Source organism: Electrona antarctica, assembly GCF_951216825.1.
Source record: "Electrona antarctica genome assembly, chromosome: 18".
Taxonomy (NCBI): domain Eukaryota; kingdom Metazoa; phylum Chordata; class Actinopteri; order Myctophiformes; family Myctophidae; genus Electrona; species Electrona antarctica.
Genome location: NC_136799.1, coordinates 38244150 through 38270740, shown reverse-complemented (window position 1 = coordinate 38270740; position 26591 = coordinate 38244150). Strand labels below are relative to the sequence as shown.

The window sequence follows — 26591 nt, the reverse complement described above, 5'->3', positions numbered from 1 at the left end:
TCATCTTAAGACCAACATTTGGATGTAAGGAGCAACATGAAGGGCTGCTGCTGAAGGGATTTTGGACTGGTAAGGCATTTCACACTGCAGGCACGATGAATAAACACTTACAAATGGGCTAATTTATTTGAGGTGTGCACTGCAAGCTCTGAAAATCAAGCTGGTTCTGAATAAAACATGTCACTTTATCGCTGTTTAATATATATTATTTGTGAATGGACTCATGAGTCATGATACAAACAACAGTTTGGGGGAAAAAAGCATAGCTCACAAAGTAATTTCAGGGGAAAAAAATCCCCAATGTGTAAGGACCTTTAATCCATGGTGCAGCATAGACTGCTGCTAGTGTGTTTACCACTTAAACCTTCCAGTCTTAGAGAACCGGACTTGAGTTACAAATGACAACTGTAGGCCTACTTGACCGTTTCTTCTGTCTCTACACCAGATTTCTTCACCCAACATAGCTGATCTATAGCCTCGGCCCTCGGCCCCAGCCTTACTCATCTGCGAAGAGAAAAGGCCAATCTACAAGCTCACAATGCGAGCTGTGAGCAAGTTGCTTGTAGATCAGCAATTTTTGTTGAATGTTCCCCAAAGAATATGGATGCTGGGGTTCAAGTGGTTAACTGTGTAAACTGCAGTAAGGTCAGTTTATAAACAATACCATGTTGAGCTGGCTAGCAGGAACAGATTGTCATTTCAGATCTTTCGGATCCCGCATTACTCACAACACAACTCCCACCCTTGTTGGACTTTTAACAACACACTAGCAAATTGGCACTCGTCATTCGAGCGGAAAGGGAAAAGAATGTTTGCAAGAAAGTGCACGGAAGTACGTAAGAAAAAAAAGTGTAAGAAAGTTTTCAAAAGTTTCAGTTCAAGCTATCTTCAAATATGCAAATAGTTATCCACAGTTAATGTTTAGATCGTTTGTCGTGAAGTGAAGACACAGAGAAAGTTATTTAATGTTATGTGTATTTTATACAGAAATTCCAGGCAGAACACTATACATTATCTTTGTAATCATATAAATACGGGGATTTCACCTCATTAACTGAGTCTGAAGTGATTTACTTGGTGCCAGTCCTCGTTTGGCTTACATTTGCATTAGATATTGCAGTCTCCGGGTTAATTTGCATAATATTCAAATGACAGGGCTCAGTCTGTAGACACTGAGTATGATACAGCATTCTGCCCCGGATATTGGCATGCCTCATTTATTACGATAAGTTATCAGGCAATTGAATTGAAATCTAGATGACTTGCTGTTTATGTAAATATGTAAAGCTGTAGCATAAAAAGATTTTGGAAGAAAACAATGGAACATTGTTTTCAACTAAGCTTGCAGTAGGGGTTTCCATACTCCGACTACGTATTTGTGTTGTTGGTTAAGATGGTGCTTTCTCCAAGTAAATATAACCAATGTACAAATACAATGAAATCAGAGTTCGAAGTTATTTCTGTCTGTGTCAAAGTGTCCTTGATGTGCGTGCGTGCGTGCGTGCGTGCGTGCGTGCGTAAGAAATGTACGAGGTGTAAGAAATGTCCCACTCCTAAATAATCCATTCACCTGAATGTTTTTCCTTTTTTCTTATGTTAATCCCATGGGGGATTCACTTTCTGTTTCATCCAGCTGATGGCTGTTCAGAGTGGTGTCGGTGACCTTCTGATTACCAGACCCCTCTCTACCCACTACACTACAGTCGCCCGCCCCATGTGACAGATGAACAATTAGTACGACCCAATTAGTCTGACCCTCTCTTTTTAAAGATATCTAGGATAAGACACACCAGCTGGTCAGAACAGTGGCATCCCTGCAAACAGAAAATCGCTTGACTTTGAAATGAAAACCCTGTTTGAGAACTAACCAATGGCTTTCTGTTTCATACACTTTCTCTTGCCAGCTTTGATGGAGTGATTCATGGGAATCAATCTGACCAAAAAAATAACGATAATAATAATCCAGGAACCAGGGTGAGGTTCATGCTGTTTTTCTTTCAACTGATGTGGTCCTGATGGCACGGTCCGAGACCTTCAGCTCTCACTAGACTGATAGTTGTACATTTAAAAAGTGTGTACATTGGTGACTATAACTATAATCTATCTGATTTTGAGGCCTACAAAAAAAAACACCTTTTTTTTTCTTATCAACTAGTAACAACAAGGTCGACTAGTGGATTTACTAGTCGACTAGTTGAATAGTCGACTAGTTGCTTTAAGCCCTAGCCTGCACGGTGTGTTTTGTCACTGTCAACTTCATTTGCAATGCATATTTGTTGGGGTGCGTCCTGCCATGGGCAGCCTGAGGTCAGCACAGCAGTGGAACTCCTGCAGTTCATCCTATGAGCAGGAACTAAAGGCTCTGGCTGCAACCAGTAAAAAAAAAAGATGGTAAATATGTGTTACATATAGCATTGCACTGGAGAGCACGTTAGAGAGGGACCGAGAAAATGAACAAGAAAAGATACTCTCTGGATCCTCCAGAGATTAAAAACTACCTGGTCAAAGGGGAGAGGTTTACGAAATGGTCTGAGGTGAGTGAAGATTTCATACATTAAGGACATGAAAAGGATCAGCAGTCATTGATTTATAACCACAATAACCATGGCAGTCCTATTTTTTTGGTTTGAACATTTGTTTTAAATGTTCATCAAAACATAGCAATACAGTGGCATAATGAATCTTGATTTGATATATGGTTGGTATAAGTGTGAATGTCCTCCCCAAAACTAGGATTCGACCAAGACCAGCCCTGTCACCATGAAGATGGACAGTAAAGGTTATTATGTCTACTGGACCAACCAAAGCAAGGTCAGAATATTCAAGGTTTTTGAAAAAGGATAATGGCAGTTTGGTCTCACAATTAACCCATTAAAACCGTGAAAATATTTCAGAATTTTGCGTTGGCTATTGGAAAAATATCAGATATACAAGCTCACAGCATACTTTTTTGTCATTTATTTTTTTAAATCTTGAAAGTGATTGAAAAATCTTGAATACTTTTGAAGTACGAAAAAGTTTGAGAACTACTGATTTAGAAGGCATTTGTATAGAATTGGCCTCAGGCATTAATGGGTTATGGTGTTTAAAGGTACTAAGGTCTACGACGTACAAGCCTCTTATTCCTGAAGTGTAAACATCAATTTGGGAGAGTGTCCTTGACATTGTTTATTATTCACATGTGTAACTCAGCTGTAGGATAAACAACAATTTTCATACCAAAGGAAACGGCTGAAACCGAACACAGCAAAAATCCGGAGTGCACTTTATCTGTATTCTTCCCTACTCTCTGAAACTGATTGTGGGGTTCTGTAGGGGCAGATGAACCATTGATTTAGGCACAGTCCCTCCAGAAATGATTTACATTATTGAACGCCATTGTACAGCCATCACCTTCATCATATTCACAGGGTGTTAATAATATTAATGCTTGAGAACAGGGCCAACACTTTCAAAGACAGGACCATTTTCGTTCCATTTGTACACTCCAGGGTTAAATTGACACCAAGGATTTCACTGTGTGTACTGAGCCGAGACTTGCATTGAGTCTCCCAATCCCAGCAGCCCGCCTGGCAGAGGTTATTGATTGGTGCAGGATCTGGCTTCACCAGCCAGCCTCGCTGTGTGCTCGAACCCTCACTGTGATGCTGACTGGATTGGAAGAGGGCTATCTGTCTTTATACCTATACTTTATGTTGTTAGTTTCTCTCCGCCCACCCACTCAGGCAGGCAGGCAGGCAGACAGACAGACAAGAAAGACACACACACACACACACACGCGCACGCACGCACGCACGCACGCACGCACGCACGCACGCACGCACACACACACACACACACACACACACACACACACACACACACACACACACACACACACACAGAAACGTATTGCTTTATGATACTAGTATACACACAAGAACATACAGACAGTGGTGCACATTCAAGGGTGCAATACAATTAAATTCACCTGTCAAAATTCAAAGTGACACACACACACACACACACACACACACACACACACACACACACAGTATACTCTCTTTCTCTCTCCCCTATCTCCCACCCCCATTTGTTCTTATTTTCTCTCTCCACATCTTGTTCTGTCTCTCACACCAAGAGACAGAAAATGATGTGTCTGGATTTCAGGTAATTGGTCTGAAATTCACAGGAGCTTAAAATCTAGTTGCGCATGCATTGTGTGAACTCTCACTCAGTAACATGCACGGCTGTGAGCAGACAGACAAAAAAAACCTTTCCTTTTTTATGTTTAATTTAGTTATAAATGAATGTGAAAATTGCAGATCTACAAGCTTGTAGATCGGCTATTTTAAACATATTAAAATGTTTTTGGACGGTTTTACTTTTGGACATACAAGGTTTAGACTTTCCACCTGACAGCAATGATTACACCTTCCAACAGAATTAGATGAGATAGAGACTAGAGATTTAAGTTGTTTAGGCTTTGTTCAGACTGAAGGCAAATCCGATTTGTTTCTCAAATCTGATCTGTAGTAAATCTAGACACAGTGTGTCTAGATTTGGATGGAAACAATAGCCGCTCTAAAACTCACGGCACGTCAGATCATGATGCATTGTGGGCCTGTAGATCGTATATTTTACAGAAGGCGACGTAATGTAAATGTAGTTCCGGTGTCCATCCGCATTTCAAAGACATGGTTCATATCTGATTCACAAAAGTTTCAGTGTTTTTAGTTTTTAGTTTTATTTTTGCTGTTCAGTGTTCAGCAGTTTGTATTTACACAGAAATAAAAATATGCTGTAATTAGTGTTTCACCAATCACCAACTACAGCATAACATGAGAGTACTGGATGTGTATTTCTCGTTCTTAGGAGAGTACTTTCCTGGATGTTGCCACTATCAGAGACACCAGAACAGGAAAATATGCAAAACTTCCTAAAGTGAGTATTATTATTATGTGTGTGTGTGTGTGTGTGTGTGTGTGTGTGTGTGACTGTGTGTGTGTGTGTGTGTGTGTGTGTGTGTGTGTGTGTGTGTGTGTGTGTGTGTGTGTGTGTGTGTGTGTGTGTGTGTGTGTGTGTGTGTGTGTGTGTGTGTGTGTGTGTGTGTGTGTGTGTGTGTGTGTGTGTGTGTGTGTGTGTGTGTGTGTGTGTGTGTGCCTACATTAGTGGGAGACCAGAAGTGGTGTATTTGCATTGCAAAAAATGACATACACACAGCATGCCCTACCCCTCAAAGATGCACGCATGCTGCGCGCACACAGACACTGCGTGATGTTGTGATTGCCGTATGAGTTAATCTGTAGGATTTCAGTTCATCATAGTTTTGCAGCAGTGAGGGCTGATCCAGTTTGACAGCATGAAGCCTCTGGTTCCCTCATGGTGTTGCTACGACGGTGGATCCATCATTTGGAACTAAATGGACCCTTACGGGAACATTTGGTTCCATTTGTACTTACTGTATGGTGGTCCGTGAAATGAAAACGTTTGAGGACCACTATGTAAGGAGTATAAACTCAAATATTTCAATATATTATGTCCCTAATAAAGGGACATAATAGTTGTAAAATTAGTTGAGTTGTAAAATTAGTTGTGACATAATTTGGCGGTGCAATTTCTGATCATTAGTTGCCACTTGGCAACCCTAATCCTCCATCTCTCTCTCCTGCCATTGCCTCCACTGTTGCTGTCAAATAAAGCTCCAAAATGCCACCCAAAAATAACATCTCCATCAGCTGCAGAGTTTAGATCTGTTCCACAGGGACAGGGAGAACAGAACAACAGAACAAACACAACGACAGCTCATGTCATTCTCTGTTTGTCCTGTAATGTACTACTGTGCCAACATTAACTCCGTGGTCACGGGGGGACTGCCCATAACTTCAACATCCCATTAGTCCGAACATACGTGGCTTCTGCGTGCGGTTAGGGTTAGGGTTACAACAAGTGAAGTCACTGCTGCTTTGCAGGAATAGGAATACATTCCTATTCCTGCAAAGCAGCAATGACTTGAGTAATGTAAGAATGCATTGCACGTGCGCATGTGTGTTTGTTTTGCATGCTCTGATCAGTAGATTTGCCTACAATGTACAAGCTCTGCCCAGGTGCTCAAAAAAGGTTCGCCTTAGCACCCAGTCCCATGCATACTACCTGCATAATATGGGACTTATGGATTATTGGCACAATGGATATAAATTGTGAAAAAGTGAGAACACCAACATCAAAATTGCATTTTCATGATGATGATCATGATAGGTTAAGTGAAGTAATCCATGACCATGATCCCTGATTCCCTGTGGATCTTGAGCTTCCATTACAGTCTTTCAGTTTTTATTAACAATGTCACTGAACGTATATTCAACTATGAAAACGTCCATTTCCCGTCAGTCAGTCAGTCGGTCACTTATTATCTCCATAGATGGTCTCGTGACATCACGTGACATCATAGTAAATGTGACCTGTCACAATTAAGCCCATATATGGAGATCCCTGATGTCATCAATATTGGCCAGCAACTCAATATCTGACCTCAAACCCTTAGATCTCCATATTATATGTCAGAAGTTAACCTGCTCTGACATTCCATATGTTGATCCTTCCCCATCCATCCTTCCCCTTCGATGTCTCCCTTTTAACTGATACCTGTCCATTCAAACTCTAGACGGGCCTGCCCCAAAGTTATTAGTGCAGCCGCGCCCGGCAGCCGGCGAAAACTAGAGTTCTCGACAGGCCCGAAATCTTTGGAGATGATATGCAGCATAGACTCTCGGGTCGGATTTGAACCTGAGCCACCTGCAGGAAGGACTGTAGCCTTAATTATGTCATGTGATATACTATGCAGTATGTGCTCTTACCAGGTGATTCTCCGGGAACCCTCGATTTATATTTTTGCTGAAATGCGTAACAACCTGCTTCATCTCCATATCCACAGCACCCCAAGGTCCGCAACGTGTTCGACATGGACATGCCAGACAGCAACCATCTGGCTAAAACCCTGACCATTGTCACAGGCCCAGATGTGGTCGATCTCACCTACCACAACTTCTTTGCTTCTAAAGAAAAAATGACACAGGTAATAATGTGTACTTCCATCAAGCCCTATTTCAAAAATCTTTCAAAAACAACCAAAATGTTCTCTAAATCTCTTTATAATATATTTTCTGAAAGTAGTACAAGATCAGTTGCATCATGGCTGACTGTTATATTTAAATAAGTTTTCTCACCCACAAAGACATGCCAAAAATAGGAATACCAGCGTGCTAGTGATTACCTCCCTATTAACTATCAGTATCTGTTTACTATTCTAGTCTCTCTGTCCCAGATCCATTTTAATTGCTTAAAGACAGCCGCAGGCCGTCATACATTATACAGTGAGCCTGCTCTTCCTCTAACAAAACTGTCCCTTCACTCTTTATTGGACTTTATGACTCCAATATCCAGATTTAATCAGCTGTATGTAATGAAATCACAATTGTGTTGTGTTCAAAGTCAACATGCAAGTCTCCTGCTTCCTGAGGCATTGATCATATCAATACGCTCTAGTAGTTGATATAAGGGCTTGATATTTAGTGTTATGTAATTGCCATTTAAGGTTGTTTTTTTATTGTGGGAGGGGGGGACTTTTTGTGTGGTTCTATATTTAGATAGGATAGTAGATGGACAGGAAACTGAGGGCAGAGAGCGGGGAAAGGACATGCAACATAGGTCTGCAGCTGGAATTGAATGGAATTGAACCGGTAACATTGCAATGGAGTGGTTGACTCACTATTAAATGGTAAATGGTGCATTTATATAGCGCCTTTATCCATGGTGCTTTACATAGATTGTGCATTACATTCACCCATTCACACACACATTCATACACCGATGGCGGAAACCATGCAAGCCACCAACCTGCACATCGGGAGCAATTAGCGGTTCAGTGTCTTGCTCAAGGACACTTCGACACTAACTCTGGGGGAGCCCGGGTTCGAACTGGCAACCTTGCGGTTTCCATCCAGCCACTCTACCCCTGAGCCACCGCTGCCACTATCCGGTCAGCTACCAATGTGCTCCTTTTATGTTTTCTTGCAACACAAATCATTGCAGAACTGGGCAGCCGACATTCTCACCATCGCCTACAACCCTGCGAGAAACAACGCATGCAGACAAGTGTTCCTTGATAAAATGTGAGTCACCAAGGTCGACGGTGTACACATATAATTATGTTATGTTCTTGCATGTGCTGATCATGGACAACCCTCTGCTTTATTTGTCCCAGATATGTGCGCCTCTCTCTTCATACCAACAAGGACGGAAAGATACCGGTTAAAAAGTGGGTATACTGTGCTTTTGAATTGCTGTGTAGCCTGTGTTAGTGCAGGGGTTCTCAACCTGTGTTAGTGCAGGGGTTCTCAACCTGTGTTAGTGCAGGGGTTCTCAACCTGTGTTAGTGCAGGGGTTCTCAACCTGTGTTAGTGCAGGGGTTCTCAACCTGTGTTAGTGCAGGGGTTCTCAACCTGTGTTAGTGCAGGGGTTCTCAACCTGTGTTAGTGCAGGGGTTCTCAACCTGTGTTAGTGCAGGGGTTCTCAACCTGTGTTAGTGCAGGGGTTCTCAACCTGTGTTAGTGCAGGGGTTCTCAACCTGTGGGTTCACATGATTTTGGCTGGGTCCCCAGATGACAGTGAGTGACAATTTAAGACTTTTTATTTAATACCTAAACAAAAAAGAGAGAGAAAATAAAAAATACCATTGCATCAAATGTAATCAACAAACTATACAATAAAAACAGGTCAAACATTGGCCAAATTGTCAAATTATAAATGAAAGATATAACAATCTATTAATTCATATTGTGAAAATAGCCGATCTACAAGCTCACAACGCCACAACGAGGCGTTGTGAACTTGTATTTTCACAATGTTTATCTGTGGAAAACTAAATGTAATGCCTCAACTCCTACAATTCCTGGTGCTTATCAGAATGAGGGAGGGGTCCCCAGTTCATATATGATTATTTCGATTGTGTCACAGCCTGAAAAGGTTGAGAACCACTGCTGTATACAGTATTTATGTTAGATTCCTATCCCCACTATATTAATGTTCAATGGCCTTGTGCTGTATCTACTGTATGTCGTCTCCCTCAGTATCTACAAGATGTTCCCGGCTGATAAGAAGAGAGTAGAGAGTGCTCTGTCCGCTGCACACCTCCCTAAAGGAAAGGTGAGAAGAGGGATATCCTTTTATTTACTGTAGCCCTGTATCCAAACGGCTGCATGTTCATTTTTCTCTCAGAACAAGCCATCTGCTGGCTGGCTGCAGAAAAGTATTCAAGATTCAAGAATGTATTGTTACATCTTTAGAATGATGTTGTTTTGGTTCCTCAACATTGTACTGTAGCATGAATAACGACAATAATGAAGACATCACAAAGAATAGGAAAAAATATATACAAAATTACATTATTCATAGCACACTTGGTGCTTGAAGGTGCTGCATGCAATTTATACTCAATGTTATCTATTTGACATGTTTATCTACACACAATTACAATCACCCAGCGCCGATACAGTACTTCCATTATACTCGTTTCTTCATGGCAGATAAATCCTAATTTTCTCCTCTCAGTTCTTTAATTTGCCATGTCTCTGACAGCTGTCCGTAAATTCCACCTACTTTACAATCCCACACACACACTGTCCTCCTCGCAGGCACAATGTCAGATAGAATAAATGATTCTCTTGACTCCTTCTTTCCTCTCTGACGTACACCTGCATAAGAAATATCGGATGTCAATTATTTTCTTTTTTTTCTCTCTCTCTCCTTTTCCTACCAGTACGACACCATGAAGCCTGACGTGTTCAGCGAGACGGCCTTCAAGACCTTCCTGACGAATCTCTGTCCCCGGCCTGAGATTTATGAGATCTTCACATCCTAGTGAGTCCTCGTGAGAATCTACTTTGTCACATCACAGGTTCACAGGGTGTATAAAGAAGTGGGGGAAAGTAAATCTTTGTTCAAGGGGACAGGAAGAGCAAGGAGAAAACGATAAAGAAACATGTCAGTGAGAGGCAAAAATCGAAGATATCTACATACTGTATATAGCATGAACTAGAAGGTACCGTACTGTACATGAGGTTAGACATAAGGTGCAAAGTGGCAACACTTTAATAGGTCCACATACTGTAGCAGCAGGCCAGGTAACCATACAGTATGAGATTAGACATTAGGGTGCAAAAGAGAACCAAGGCATTATACATGAGTTTAGACAAAAGACTGTCAACACATTGTCAGGTTCACATAAAAATGTAGAATAGAAGACCACATTCGGCGGTAACTTTCACATAAAGTAAACTTTACTCCACATAGTAGAGCCACGTCGTACGAGCAAAAGTAAGGACCATGGCCAGTCTGGTGATAGGCGGTGGTTGGGTGGTTGCCGCTGTCGTGTGATATATTTTTGATTACAAGCAAGTACTCCAGTATTTTAGTGCAAGTACACGTTTGGCTGAGCAACCTTGACTTGCAGTTGAGTGATATCTGACCGGGAGTATCTATACTTTGACTCAAGTACTGGACTTGAGTACTTTGTCCACCACTGGTGCCTGTCATCATGGCTGACTAACGATGTGTTTCCTAAGCTCCTCCAAACCCTACATGACCAAAGAGAACTTCACCAAATTCCTCAATGAGAAACAGAGGGACTCTCGGCTCAATGAAGAGTTGTTTCCTCGCCTCCGACCGGACCAGATCAAGGCTCTGATTGACAAATATGAACCCAACACCTCCAACTCCAACAAAGGTGAGCCGCACTGAGGGACACAGCGGATGAGTTAATCACGGCACGTGGTGGACAGTAACAAAGTCCAGTAGTCCACCTACTTGAGTACTGTATTTAATTACATCTTTTGAGATCCTGTACTTTACTTGGGTTCATTGAGTGTAGCTTTTGGAAACATAGTTTGGCGAACCAATAGTGAGCCGTCGTCCGTTTCCAGTGCTAGTTTGATAATAATAATAATAATAAACCTTTATTTATATAGCACCTTTCAAAACGAGGTTACAAAGTGCTTTACAAAAAATAAAATAAGAACAAATGCAGTGCACACCAAAAACAGTTTACAATAAAAAATAATCTGCCCCTCTATGCCAAGAAAGGGGAGCGTTCTTTTCAGGCTACCTAAACTTTGACTCAAGTGCGGGGGCTGAGTCCTTAATTTTGTCCACCACTGTCCCGTTGTGAATTCATCCATGTTGTTTTGTGCAGGTCAAGTGTCACCAGATGGCCTCCTGTTCTACCTGATGGGTCCAGAGACATCAGTGATCATACTGGACCACCTGGCTCTGTGCCACGACATGACCAAACCCATACCGCACTACTTCATCAAGTCCTCCCACAACACCTACCTGACAGGTCACTCACATCATCACAATTCATTTCAAATTGAAGCTTGCAGATGGCCTATTTTCACTAGTTTGGGTCCCAGGCAAACGTCTAATTTCTCCTTCGGGTCTCAAGCTAAAACGTTTGGGAATCACTGACTGTAGGGAGTGTAGTCTATGTAACGTGGGATTGTGCTTGCGTGTGTTGCCGTGCAGCTGGCCAGCTGTCAGTATGTAACGTGTGATTGTGCTCGTGTCTGTTGCTGACTGTGCAGCTGGCCAGCTGTCAGTATGTAACGTGTGATTGTGCTCGTGTCTGTTGCTGACTGTGCAGCTGACCAGCTGTCAGTATGTAACATGTGATTGTGCTCGTGTCTGTTGCTGACTGTGCAGCTGGCCAGCTGTCAGTATGTAACGTGTGATTGTGCTCGTGTCTGTTGCTGACTGTGCAGCTGGCCAGCTGTCAGTATGTAACGTGTGATTGTGCTCGTGTCTGTTGCTGACTGTGCAGCTGGCCAGCTGTCAGTATATGTAACGTGTGATTGTGCTCGTGTCTGTTGCTGACTGTGCAGCTGGCCAGCTGTCAGTATGTAACGTGTGATTGTGCTCGTGTCTGTTGCTGACTGTGCAGCTGGCCAGCTGTCAGTATATGTAACGTGTGATTGTGCTCGTGTCTGTTGCTGACTGTGCAGCTGGCCAGCTGTCAGTATGTAACGTGTGATTGTGCTCGTGTCTGTTGCTGACTGTGCAGCTGGCCAGCTGTCAGGCGTGTCTTCTCCAGAGATGTACCGTCAGTGTCTGCTGGCGGGGTGCAGGTGTCTGGAGCTGGACTGCTGGAAGGGCAAACCCCCGGAGGAGGAGCCCATCATCACCCACGGCTTCACCATGACCACGCAGATCCTCTTCAAGGTGCTTGTTGTCGACGCACACAATACCTTAAGGCCTATTCATTCATACTCCAGTTTTAGCTGATAAGGTGACCACCGTAGTAAAAACAGAGAGACGTGTTGGGGTGAGCGGTGAGTCGCTTATCACCGCTGCGTGACGTACAGTAGTTTTCGGTGAGTCACCTAAAACTGGAGTATGAATAGGCCTTTACTGTACTGTACAACAGTTGGTTCTTAAATGTTTTTTTTTGTGGCTTTCGCCTTTATTTTATATTTTTTTATGGAGGGACAGACAGTAGGCTGACAGGAAATGGGGAGAGAGATGGGGGGAAGACATGCAGTAAAGGCCGTCGGGATCGGGAGTCGAACCCGCGGCACACTGCCAGACTGGATTACCAGCCAAGGTGCCTGGACCACTGAGCCATCTTAACCTTTTCTGGACCACCAGGGTCCACTTGAACATCATGAAAGTGTTCGTGGCCCACACGTCGGATGGATGGGTGGGCCGCATGCATTTTTAGAGCATGTTTATTTTAAAGGAGTTGTTCACCCAAAGAATGACTTATTTTTATGACCTATTTTGACTTCGCCTGTCATCAGATTATTGGTTTAGGAATGTGACAAAAGTAAATCTCCATGAATTCAAGGCTTCATGGGGTAGTTACTTGATAGAAAATAAGTAATTTTTTATTGGCTTGGACCAATGGGACTAATGTAGTGTACTTTCAACTTCTTATTTGGTGTCACTAGGAAAACACCTTTTTTAACTTTTTTAAGAATATAGAAGGAATAAAAGGAATACAAAAATACCAATAAATATAGCCAAATTGTGTGCTTGCACCTGCATAGACCGTAAATAGTAAAACTGTGATCCCGTACTGTCATACAGTACAATAGGCTATACTATACAGTAATATACAGTACATACTGTAGCTGTGTATACATAACTATTTAGGAATACACTAACAGTAACATACTGTACTCAAGTGGCTGCGGTGTTGATGTTCAGTGAACATTCTAAAGTGCAGTTTGGGCACGTCATTATCTAGAGAGGAAGATTTATATTTATTTCACAAGTAGTTAAAAAAAATAGCACATCTACAGCCTCACAAGCTTGTAGATCAGCTACAGTATTTGCACTGTTCTTCATACGATGAAGTTGCCTATACAGTATACTGTCTGTCTTTCTGGAGAGATACTGAAAGAAATGGCAATAAAATAGCAAAAGGGCAACACAAAGTGGATACTCATGCACCTTGCTCACTCAGCAGGATTCAGTCTCTTGACCCTTGACTATGAAATGCTAACTAAATCTATGTAATATTTCACATTAACATCAATCTTCTTAAAGACTTTCAACCTGGGATCCCTGGGCAAGTCATTATAAGTGAGAGTTTGCAAAATATATATATTTTTTAAACAAATCCATAATAGATGATCTACAAGTTCACAATGTGTCATGCCACAACGTGCACTTGCACTAGCCTCGACGACGTTACAGGTGTATACAAAGGCTAAACTTATGTAATTTAGATAGCATTTTATGTAGACATAGCTCTCTGTAGTGTACTCATAGCTTCATTGCGCTTGCTTATGATTATTGATTACTATTTCTATGTATTTTGTATTACCAAGTCACTCTGGATTAAGAGCCTCTGCTAAAAGCCTAAATTGTGTGCTGAGCTTGTGGATCAGCTATTTTCACTGCGGGCCAGTATAAAATGGTACAAAAATAAAGTAGTTATTATCCCATTATCCTCACATTCCTTTGTAAACAGCCTTACAATTATACTATGTTGTATTTAAGTAATGTACAGTACATCATCCACAGCCAGTGCATTGAACACATCTGTACCTCGCGTGATGATGTGTCATCAATTCTGGACTCCATGAACAAAACTTTAGCATCACGTGAATGGAGTGTTTTTTGCCTCAGGACTTCCTGTGTGTAGACTTTCCAAACGGTGTCCGTACTCGCTGCAGGCGACTGCAGAGAATGTCACGGTGTGTATAGGCTACTATCATGGGAGGCTGTGCGTTCACTCCAGGAGTTATTTATGTTCACGTTAACTACAAAAGTCACAGAGTGAGTAACACTTCAATGACTTATGGCATATAAACAAAGACATCCACACCCACATGCTCAAGTTACATACAGGCAGCAGGTTCCCAAACTTTTCATGTCGACGACCCCACCAAATGTATTTGGGGGTATGTAAAAAAATAAATACATAAATAAAGAAATAATGTATATATTCAAAACATTTTCTATATTTTTCTAAAAATAAAATAAAAACAAGCTTGTAGATCTGCAGTTTTTGAATAGCCAACATATAAATGGATAAAAGTGGTTAATATATTTGCAATGCTGTATTAAAACATTTTTCTGGGGACCCCCTGGAACCCCCCAGACCCCACTTTGAGAGAGCACACACACACACACACACACACACACACACACACACACACACACACACACACACACACACACACACACACACACACACACACACACACACACACACACACACACACACACACACACACACACACACACACACACACACCTTCATCATCCCCTCTCATTCGGGCACTTCCATTTAAGGGCCTCTCTCCAGAGCTCCAGTCTGGCACAGCATCAGAATCCATCAGTCCGGTTTAGTGTCAACCTCTGGATGAGTCTCCACTGCTCTCCAGCTCCAACAGTTCAGTTGTGCTGTTTGTCATCCTGTCCCTGCTCGTGTTTGGGGACTCTCTTCATGAACACTTCTGTCTGTGTATATTTCTTACGTGTGTGAATTGCTGCGTGTTATTTGTTAGTGTGTTTGTAAGTATGTTCTTTGTGCGTGCGTGCGTGTGCTTGCGTGCGTGTGCGTGCATGCATGCATGCATAAAATGACCCGTACACCGTCTACACTTGCACAAATTTGGACAAATTATCTATTTCGGTCAATAGATCTTCTTCAGGCATCCATACTTAGGCTATTCAAAAATAGCAGATATACGAGCTTACTGTATAGCCGCAGCGAGTCACTTCGTGCCATGATATGAGCTTGTAGGTCTGCTATTTTGGAGAAAAGAAACGTGGGAATTTGTGAAAATCTTATTTTGAACATTTGCCTTCATGGTGAATGAAGAATGCAGAAATGGATGACAACAATCTCACACAACTCTCACAGTATATAAGTGTCTTGTATTCATGTTTATACTCGGTACTTCCAAAACATTGTTTTCACTCAAACGTAACTTTCTAAAACACTTCCGGTGTAATCATGCACGAACGATGGCCGTGCCTTAGTTGGCGAGTGCATGCCTGTGCCAGGTGCCTGCGAAAATGGTCAGTGTTTTGGAAGTACTGAGCATACAATGATACAACTGAATAGACACCGAAAAGACACTTGGATTATACTGTGAGAGTTGTGTGAGATTTGATAAAACAGATACACAGATTTTTCATTTCTTAATTTTTTATCCCACATTTTTTCACCCGGTGCCAATTGCCTAAGAAGCTGTAATCCTGGGTGCTACTCTCCCTCCGCCAACCTGGGGAGAGCCCCGAACTGAGCTCATGCTTCTTTCATTGCATGAGGAGTGAGCAGGCCGCTTCTTATCACCTGACGGGGGAGTTTCCCCAGTAGAACATAGCGCGTGGAAGGAACACGTTATTCCTTTCCCCTCCATCAGGTGCCCCGGCTGACCAGGGGGAGGCAGTATAGACTCTATACTGCCTCCCCCTGGTCTCTATACTATAGAGACCAGGATTACTGCATGTTTTTTGTGAGGGTGCTGCCTAATGCCTATCCTAGTGGGACACGGTGAGAAAATGCAAACTCCACGCAGAAAGGCCCTCTCGGTAACCCCACCTATGGTATGGGCAGCTAGATAGACAGATATTTTTCGTTCACCATGCAGAATGCGACATGAATTCACCATGAATTTAATGCAACCATGGGGTGAGTAATTGAGAGAAGAAACGTCCTTCTGGGAATGAAGTATTCCTTTAAGTGAAATAATATAATGTCCATGTCTGCATGTTCGTGTGTGTTTGTGTGTGACAGGATGTGATTGAGGCCATCGCTGAGAGTGCCTTCAAGACGTCACAGTATCCTCTCATCCTCTCCTTCGAGAACCACGTGGACTCGTAAGAATGACCCCCCCCCCCCCCCTCATAATTGATCAAATGTAATAATACTTTAATACTGCTGGATATGAATGAGCCTCCGGCACTGTGAATCAAGCGCCACTTACTGTACACTCTGTGGTATGAAAGTGTCACTTGTGTCGGCATTCTTAAGATTAAAGTAAGGGTTATTGTTCTTTTGATTCAGGGTGAAACAACAAGAGAAAATGGCCAACTACTGTAAAACCATTTTTGGTGATGCTCTACTAACGGAACCACTGGAGAAATACCCTGTGAGTAGTAGATTGAAAGGATTTTTTTAGGACAAAAATGGTATATCGTATGATGTGGACTTCTTGGAGTATTATGAAAACTAAACAAACTGCAAAAGTACACACACTATATGAGGTGGAGATGTCATCCCAAAATGTTTATTAACCAAATAACCGCTAACCAATTTTGTGTGGGTGAAACAGAGGAAGCAATGAGCCCAGAGATGAGCTCATGCACGTAGACATCTGTACACACTACAGCAGGGGTTCTCAACCCGTGGGTCGCGACCCCTCGGGGGGTCGCCAAATTATTTTAGGGGGTCCCCAAATTATAAAAAAAAAAAAAGATTTATTTTTAAAATTTTATTTTCACGATTTTTCAAAAATAGCAGACCTACAAGCTCGTAGTGCGCCACTCGGTGGCGCGCTATGAGCTTGTAGATCTGCTATTTTTCAATAGCTAAATTATAACAATGCTTAAAACACCAAAAGGGGTTCCCGCCCAAAATGGTTTAAGGTTATTGTAGCAGTCAATTTATATTGGGGGGCGGGGCGGGGGTCCCGAAACATTGCCAAAGAATTTCCGGGGGTCCCCGGCCAAAAACGTTGAGAACCCTGCACTACAGTATGTGTCTACTCAATCGTTGACCACCAAACTGCTGTTTATAATTGGCTCCATGCTCTAGCTGAAGCCTGGCCAGCAGATACCCAGCCCATCTGAACTCCTGGGGAAGATCTTAATCAAGAACAAGAAAGGCAGCCACGGAAACCAAAACCAGCCAAAGAAAGCCTCTGCGACGTTGTCTCCTACCAGTGACCAAAACACAGCACCACCACCACCGACCAGTGACACGGCTCCGCCTGTCTCCACCCAGGACCCTAACACCCCCAGCCCTGACCCCGAAACCCCAGAAGCACCCACCACCCAGGAGAACCAAGGTATGATGGAACGTGACCACTTAAACCCATAGAGTATATAAAAGGATAGAGACTGAACTGGCGCGAAGCTCCGCCCCCCCAGCTATTCATGTCAGTGGAAGTTGCTCAGTGGCGTTTTGAAGCACCCGGAAGACTGCCGGAAGGACCGTCTCAGAACGTCTACTTCCGCATTTGACCACCAAATTTTGGTGGTCAAATGCGGAAGTGCAACCGAGCGCTCAATGTTAAAGCCCAGCTGCACGGGGTTTCCCGGTCATGAATCCACGGGTCCGCCTGTAGTCCCTCCTCCTACCACTAGGGAGGAGAGCTTCAACGTTGAATAGCCTCACTGGCCCCTTGCTTAAACCCTGTATACGAAAATTGCTGATCTGAAAGCTCAAGACGCGCCGTATCATGATTTTGTGACATTCCCAAAACACCAGGGGGAAAATGGACACGCACGTTTTATGTGAGTGTCAGTTAATTGTTGATGGACTATCGTCATAGTCCATAGAAATAAGTACATACAGAGATGATGAGATGATTTCATAGGCAAGCATCGTGTCAGCACGCCTGGTCTATTGGCTCCAATACAGCTGATGAATTGAATACTCAGGACCAGGAGTTCAAGTCTGTTGCTCTCCCCCAGGTTGGTGGAGGGTGTGTAGAGCCCAGGATCACATTAGATAATTGACACAGGGGTGAAAAATGGGTTACAAAATCTTTGTGTTATTATCGCGTTAGCATCATTGTATAATCGTACCACTGTACTGTTGCAAACACAGAACGCTTTAAGACCAAATCAAATCAGCATACTTCATTTACAAGCATTATGTTTGGCTGGTGTGTTTTCCTCATGTTCTTTCAGTAGTGATGTTTTAATGGCGTGCATAATGTGTTTGTATTTACTACTAGACGTTGTTTATGTGGTTCCACAGAGGACAACGAGGAACAGGAAGAGACAGAAGAACAGGACGAGGAGAAGATGAAGAGTTCAGACGAGGTGGAGGGTGACGCCATCATCGTTCTTCTACATCCTCTTGTGTCCTGTCTAAATATTTCGGGTGTCGGGCTAACATCCTGTCAATCCCCCATAGGGCACAGCTGGACAGGAAGTGACAGCGTACGAAGCCATGTCTTCCATAGTCAACTACATCCAGCCAGGCAAATTCGTCTCCTTCGATAATGCCAGAAGTATGTCTATAACTTATTTGTGTTTGGCAGTGACTGTTAAACACTTAAACCCAATGTACTTAGTTGACCGGGGTCTCCCAAAGCTCTATACTTGGTCCGCTACTTTTTTCCCTCTACACCAAATCTCTACAAGCTCATAATGCTTTGTGACACACTGTGAGCGTATAGATAAGCTGGCATCCCAAAATAAGGATGCCAGGATTCATTAGAGAGATGAATGCTACTGTATGTTCTGCAAGCCTCCCTCACATTTGCCTCTGTCTTTCGTAGAGAAGAACAAAAGCTATGCCATCTCATCTTTTGTGGAGACGAGAGGGGAAGCTATGATCTCCAAGACAGCGGTGGAATTTGTGGAGTATCTTTCAAAAGCCTGAACTCACCAGTGTGAATTAACATATAGAGCCTGGATACGTATCAATGGTCCACCGTGTTACCTGCTAAATGCTTTAGTGTAGGTGTAAGCTACGTGCGTGCGACGTCATTAAAATGCCTTATCACCAAATATAAAAAAACACCACTACACCACTGCTCCTGACACACTGAAGTTCAAGTTCTTTACTGTCACATGCACACCACGTGCACCCCATAATACCTACTGCAGCAAGAATGCAGGCAGTGTTTGTGCGTGTGCTTGAGACTACATATATACGGTAATTAGGGCAAGCAGAGACAGTGGCGTTGACCGTAATGGTAGTAAAGTGAACAAGTAAGCGATAATGCGATAGTGAGGCGGACATTATTGGAAAATAAACTCTTGACAGGGTGAAGCAGGACCAATGCAACGCCATCATGGGCTTCATTTTCCAATTATGTCCGCCTCACTACACAATATCCTGCTTATTACACGGCTACTTAAGAGCAAAATCAATGCATTTGACATGAAATATTGATTTTGAAACTTTAATAGCTTAAAAGTTTTCGCTTCCATAGCACTGCAGAAAAGAGAGAGCAGCGGTCAGGCCCTAATAGACTGCAGGATGCCATCATGGTTGACCAATCACAATTGAGCATTCAACAAAGCCGTTTAATAACAGTTATTGGATTGTGTGTATCTGATTGTTGGTGGGTGGCTGTTATGTTCTAGCATATTCTAAATCATTGCTTCTCAAGCATTTTCATATCACAAATCCCCAAATTGATATTTTAACTTATATCCATGGGCCCTCATCTGAAAATATCTTGTGCCACAATAGAAGATTTATGGCGTTGTTGAAAATGTTCAAAACGGTTGAAAAAAATAGCCATTCTCACAATACTGTACGTTGCATCGTGACACGTTGTGAGCTTCAGAAATGTTTGAATAGCTTCTGCATAAAAATGTGGTTAAAGTGGTCAAACCACTTTGAGAACCACTGGCATAAATGGGCCGGAATCATTACAGCCGTTTTGAATGTGGAAAACCTAAGGATTTCAGCGGTCACATCTCATCTGTAATCCGTCACATGGTTGGTTATAGATCCATCCATGATCCTTAACCAGATGCTCCAGGTACAACAAGAGACAGATGAGCAGGATCTACCCTAAAGGGACCAGAATGGACTCCTCCAATTACAATCCCCAGCCTTTCTGGAACGCAGGCTGCCAGATGGTGGCACTCAACTACCAGACTATGGGTAGGAAGAGACACTTTACTGGACACTGATGGCCAGGCAGGCCTTTGTGTGAATATGTTATAGTATCTGAGCAGATGTATCTGTTTGTGGCATTTGTTTGACCATTATAGATTTTTTTTTTTTTTTTTTTATGTTCTGTGGCTTTCGCCTTTATTTTATATTTTTTTATGGAGGGACAGACATAGGCTGACAGGAAATGGGGAGAGAGATGGGGGGGATGACGTGCAGTTAGGGCTGTCGGGATCGGGAGTCGAACCCGCGGCACACTGCCAGACTGGATTACCAGCCAAGGTGCCTGGACCGCTGAGCCACGGCCCAGGCCCATTATAGATTGAACGAGGTTGCACTTTTGTTTTTTGGACACAATTGCACATTGAAATTCATTCATCATTTGTTTTATATAAATAAGTTATATCCATATCAGACTGGGCACATGTACAGTAACCAGTTAGTTTGTATGAATGTGTTATATTAGCTGAGGGTATGTCACCATTGAAGGCTCGCATTTGAATACCATGCCTAATGCAGCTAACATCTGTTTACATTGAAGCTTGTCATTCTGTTTTTCACCACAGTGTGTCAGTGTTGCACCTTTGTGACTTGTGGCTCTATCTTCTATGGTTCTTTGCATGCAAGATTCCCTACTCCCATTTCCAGTAATGTTTCTGTTATGTAACTTTTCCAAGTGTTTACATTAACAATAATAATGTTTTTTTTACCCATCATCTCCCTCTACCAGCAGTTATCAGCAACTGGAGTAGTGTGGTGGTGCTTACGTGCAGAAATACATCGCCCTTTCACTGTAATTTGGTGTTTACCGTGTTTTCACTGTTGTTTTGGTAGACAGGACACCAAAACAAAAGGTGAAAACACCAAAGTATACACAGGGCAAAGTTACATATTAGCCAAGAATGCAGAATGCGAAATTCTTTCAAAAAAAGAAAATTGATTAATTTGCTTTAGAAATTCTTCGAAAAGAATTATTTGAAAAAAAAAAAGATATTCACAATAGTAGGTTCCCGACCTACTGTTTGGGAAACCATTTGGGATGCCGTTAATATCGTGTGTGTGTGTGTGTGTGTGTGTGTGTGTGTGTGTGTGCGTGTGCGTGTGCGCGTGTGTGCGTGTGTGTGTGTGCGTTAGACTTCCCCATGCAGCTGAACATGGCTCTGTTCGAGTACAACGGGCGGAGCGGCTATCTCCTGAAGCACGACGTCATGCGTCGCAGTGACAAGAAGTTTGACCCGTTCTGTGACAGGATTGACACCATCGTGGCCAACACGCTGACCATAAAGGCAGGTTGAGCCTCATCATATAATTTAGCCCAGTGCTTCGCAAACCTTTTCATGTCAAGGACGGACCCCTACTTGTACATTAATTATGTATTTCAGTTCAGACACTTCAGCTCAGGATTAACAATTTATTGCAATGATATTGCATTCAGTTTGGCGGTGTGGCTCTGCTCCTGTCAGATACGTATAACATCAGATTACCTGCGCAAGCATGACACATAATCTGAGATCACAAACCCCCCCCCCCCCAGGAGCAGAGCACAAAATACAGTTATTACATGAACATAACACTGAACCTTCAAATGCATGAGTTAAGATACCACATATCATATTAGCATGTTATGTAGACAGCACTATAATTGCATTGCATGTAGTCATAGCACGTCATAGTACATATGTATAGCATAGTATAGTATATATACATTTTATATGTATAGTTTCATTACATAGATATTCCACTGTTACGTTCTTAGCTTACGCATGTTTCATGATAAATGCTTTTTTATGTGATGTATTCCCATGCTTTTTTGTTCTTGCTTAATGTAAATCGCTCTGGATTAAGAGCGTCTGCTAAATGCCTAAATTGTAAATTATATCATAACACAATCCATAGAATCGCAGAATCATCCAGATCTGTGACAGCTAGAGTGAATAGTGAATAGTGAATAGGGGGTGGGGGGGTTCCGGGGAGTGAGCTTCCAATGTACACCTCCCTTCCGTGCCTACCTGCACTATCGTTACGCTGAATTTAAATGTTAAACCCTCAATACTTGGCCTTGACCTTTGGCTCTGTATTTGGCTTCTGTATCATCTACAAAGCTTTATGCCAAAAAATAGCCGATATGCAAGCTTGTGGATCTGCTAGTTTGGGGCGAATGTTGCCCCCCAGAATGGCCATGCTGGGGTTCAAGTGGCTAAAATGCATCATTTAAATTCATGGCATGTCTCTCTCCACCACTCCCACTCACCCTGTCCCTGTGAAATCATCACTACACAAACCAATCACTGGAGGCTGGATTGTTTATTGGAGGAGCAGGTGTATCGCTGGCGGCTATTTCCCTACTTGTTTTGAAAGTACAATCACCTGAGAGTGCGTGCGTGCGTGCGTGCCTGCGTGCGTGCGTGCGTGCGTATCTGAGTGTTCACAAATGCATGATTATACTGTATGTGTGTGGTTCATTATGTACACTACAGTATGTGAAAGTGTGAGCACATGTGGATTTACACGTGTGTGTGTGGTCAGTGTGGAGTGCCCTTGTTCGCCTCGTTCAACTGAGGCCGCCTGCTAATTTGTTCCTCTAGTCTAAGAACAGACATGTCCAGTAGAATACAGCCCCTGCTGTGTGAGTGATACCTGTTCCTCATGGCATTCAATAGACAGACCTATTTATATCCATTACACTGCGACCTCCACATGTCCACAGCGCTGCACGTGTCAAGGGCTGCAATATCATGTATTTTCTTGACGATTATTCCTTTTAGTCTCCCCCTTTTTTTCTCTTTTTTTACATTATATATAATAATGAACCACGTGAAAAATCCAATCAACTAAATTGATTAGTCTGATTAACTACTTATTAAGCCCTAACCCCCACACCCAGGGTCCATTATTTAATACAGAAAAATGTATAATCGATTACTGTACATTGTCCCAGCTCATAGACTCCTGTCCTCCTGACAGATCTATTCAGGCCAGTTCCTCAGTGACAAGAACGTGAAGACGGGCGTCGAGGTGGAGGTGATCGGCCTGCCTGGAGACCCCAAGAAGAAGTACAGGACCAAGTGGTCCACCACGCCCAACGCCATCAACCCTGTGTGGAATGAGGAACCCTTTGTTTTTGAGAAGGTGCACATTTCTGTCTGTCTGTATGTCTGCGTGCATGCGTATGTGCATGCGTGCGTACATGAGTCTGTGCGTGCATGAGTCTGTGCGTGTGCGTACGTGGCGGGTGCCCACACACAAGATAAGATAAGGACGATAGGACTTGGGGGCACGGTGGCGCATGTTCTCCCCGTGTCCCCATAGGTACTAGATTCCCTCACAAAAAACATGCAGTAATCCTGGTTTCTATACTGCCTCCCCCTGGCCAGCCGGGGCGCCTGATGGAGGGGAAAGGAACTGTTTGGAATAACGTGGTTCCTTCCACGCGCTACGTTCAACCGGGATAACTCCCCCCTCAGGTGAAAAGAAGCAGCTTGGACTGTCCGTTGCTCTCCCCAGGTTGGCAGAGGGAGTGTAGCGCCCAGGATTAGACAACGGACACTGGGTGAAAGAAATGGGTTACAAAACTCGTGGGATAAAAACATTTTAAAAGAAAGGAAGATAGGACTCACAAACTGAATTGAGTGCCCAAAATTCAGCTTTATGTCTGCACAGTTAACGTTTCGAGTGTTTCAAGTCTTCATCAGTGTGCGTGCCATGCACGTACACAAATACCGCATACTATATATTTTTATATATATAATCAAATCAAGTGTGTGTGCATCCACCCTTCATCAAAAGCATTCAGGCACAAATAGATCTGCTCGGGTAATTCTTTGTTTTTAAATTTGTGTAATATGTGTGTATGTATGTTAACTTAAACCCTATACACTACTTACAGTAGTCCTACAGTAGTCCTACGAGGCTCTATAGTATTAGGTCCCTATCTGTTTTTGGCTCTAAACTAAATAACTTTCCCGAAAATAGCCGATCTGCAAGCTTGTAGTAGATGTGCTATTGTCGCTGAATGTTCACCCCAGAATAGAGACGCTAAGGTTCATGTGGTATGTTGACTCTTACGAATTTACGATGCTGTTACGGTGAACACCGCTATAGATCCTGCTCCCCGAAATGGCCTCGCTGAGACTGGTGGTCCACGAGGAGAACGGTAAATTCCTGGGACACAGGATCCTCCCTCTCGATGCCGTCCAATCAGGTCAGTGGGAGAAGAACTGAGGGTAAAAGCTCAAGTCTCGACTAAAAAATCAGGAGCTATAAATACTCGGCTTAAACAGCACAAGGTCCTTCCAGTTCTCTGACACAGTACACTGGGAACTCCTGAGTGCTCTATTAACTCAGAGTGTACACCAATCTGGACTCGTACGGGTCCAGTTGTACACTCATGGGTAAATGAGCACATACATTGTACCTGCTATATGTGCATTGTACGGGTGATGGATTGCGCACATCATGCCTATATTTATATCAGCACATGGATACCCTATTGTTTTTTATATGCTTTAGTTTGTATTTATTTTTTACATTTTTTTAGAACAAGCAGGTCATGTTGGGTATCACAATTCAGTTGTTCCATTTCAGTTGTCTAAACTCATTATGTTACAGGCCATTCAGTCCAGAAAGAATGTGGGTTCCATATTAAGGTGGTTTCCTTCACAGTTTGATCATTCATAATAAAGAGTCCATGGTTTTTAGACATCAATATTCCTGTGATTCACTCCCAGTATTAACATTAAGATGATAAGATCTTCATATTTAACGGAAAAATAATAATACAACTAAAAATGACATTAACAATAATCATTATAACAACAATGACACTAATAATGACATCATACCCTATTCTAACCCATCCAGTAAAAGTGCAGACATCCAGACAAGATGTTGCGACTGCAGGTCGCATTTACTATGAAATGCATTTCCCGTCAGTCAGTCAGTCAGTCACCACATCATCAGATGTCATCAATATTAAGCCCATATATGGAGATCCCTGATGTCATCGATATTGGCCAGCAACTCTACATCTGACCTCAAACCTCAACCCCTTAGATCTCTATATGGAGCTGACCTGTTCTGACATTCCATATGTTGATCCTTCCCCATCCAGCCTTCCTCTTCGATGTCTCCCTTTTGACTGATACCTGTCCATTTAAACTCTAGATGGGCCCGCCCCAAAGTGCAGCAGTGCCCGGCAGCCGGCGAAAACTAAAGTTCTCAACAGGCCCGAAAATTAAGGCTTGGCCCTACCTGGGCCCTCATCAAACCCTGTACACTCAAGACACTGGCCCCGCTGCCACCCTTAGATCTCCATATATGGAGCTGACATTTTCTGACATTCCATAGGCTATGTTGATCTGACCTCATCAAACCCTGTACACTCAAGACACGCTCCATATATGGCCAGTACAGAATTCAAAGTGCCAGCGCTTGCCCAGCAGTCTGCTGTCACCCAGGCAGATATGTTGATCTGACCCCCCATCCCAAAGCGCCAGCGCTCGCCCAGCAGTCTGCTGTCACCCAGGCGGATGCGTGCACGCAACCTCTCACTTTAGGACGAGGTCGCTTTCTGGTTTAGAGTTGTTTAGGTCTTTAAGTGTGTTTATATCGTTGTTGTCGGGCAGAAACCTCTTATCTCTTACATTTTTGTGTTCATAAATGAATGCCTTACCTGATCATATTTCAGCATCACACAAAAGTACAAGTAGCAGAGTCGCACGCTCAAAGCGCAAAGCCTCGCTACTTTTGCTGTTTTGGAATTTGTCAAATCTTCCAAATTCTTCTCACTGAGGGGTGTGTTCCTCTGCAGGCTTCCAGCACATCTGCTTACGCAGTGAGAGCAACATGGTGCTCACACTGCCAGCTCTCTTTGTGTTCATCGAGGTCAAGGACTACATCCCCGCTGCCTTCGCAGGTGCACCGCCGTTCTCTGTCTGTTCTGCCCCAACAATCGCCCACTACACATTACTTGAATTCTTATCGGTGACTTGAGTTTACTGTGCGCGCACGTGCGTCCGTGCGTGAGTCCGTGCATGCTTGCGTGCGCGTGCAGCTGGGCATGTGGTATGGGATGTCAAACTCAAATACACAGTGGGCCAAAATAAAGAAATTGGTACAAGTCGAGGGCCGGACTGTGTTTCAACACACGGGCACCGCGGTCATGAGGACGTCCCAGGCAAACAGCAAAAAAGTAAATGCATTTAAAACTGAAAATGCATTATTATTATTAAGCTCA

At 43.0% G+C, this 26591-nt stretch overlaps 1 protein-coding gene across 1 annotated transcript in view; it reads left to right on the top strand.

Annotated features, from left to right (window-relative positions):
* Positions 1-2427: 2427 nt before the first annotated feature.
* Positions 2428-26591, top strand: part of plcb2 (phospholipase C, beta 2) — a gene marked incomplete at its 3' end in the record, with an annotated part of 41079 nt that continues 16915 nt past the window's right edge. Inside the window, exons 1-22 of the mRNA XM_079527525.1 lie at positions 2428-2534; positions 2734-2811; positions 4855-4923; positions 6914-7054; positions 8071-8150; positions 8243-8296; positions 9108-9183; positions 9797-9897; positions 10602-10762; positions 11228-11374; positions 12095-12252; positions 16289-16371; positions 16559-16643; positions 17309-17573; positions 18479-18543; positions 18638-18734; positions 19005-19089; positions 20223-20347; positions 21491-21642; positions 23321-23485; positions 24458-24557; positions 26166-26270. Coding sequence (XP_079383651.1) covers positions 2451-2534; positions 2734-2811; positions 4855-4923; positions 6914-7054; positions 8071-8150; positions 8243-8296; positions 9108-9183; positions 9797-9897; positions 10602-10762; positions 11228-11374; positions 12095-12252; positions 16289-16371; positions 16559-16643; positions 17309-17573; positions 18479-18543; positions 18638-18734; positions 19005-19089; positions 20223-20347; positions 21491-21642; positions 23321-23485; positions 24458-24557; positions 26166-26270 — 2476 coding nt within the window. The 5' untranslated portion in view covers positions 2428-2450. The remainder of the gene's footprint in view (positions 2535-2733; positions 2812-4854; positions 4924-6913; positions 7055-8070; positions 8151-8242; positions 8297-9107; positions 9184-9796; positions 9898-10601; positions 10763-11227; positions 11375-12094; positions 12253-16288; positions 16372-16558; positions 16644-17308; positions 17574-18478; positions 18544-18637; positions 18735-19004; positions 19090-20222; positions 20348-21490; positions 21643-23320; positions 23486-24457; positions 24558-26165; positions 26271-26591) is intronic.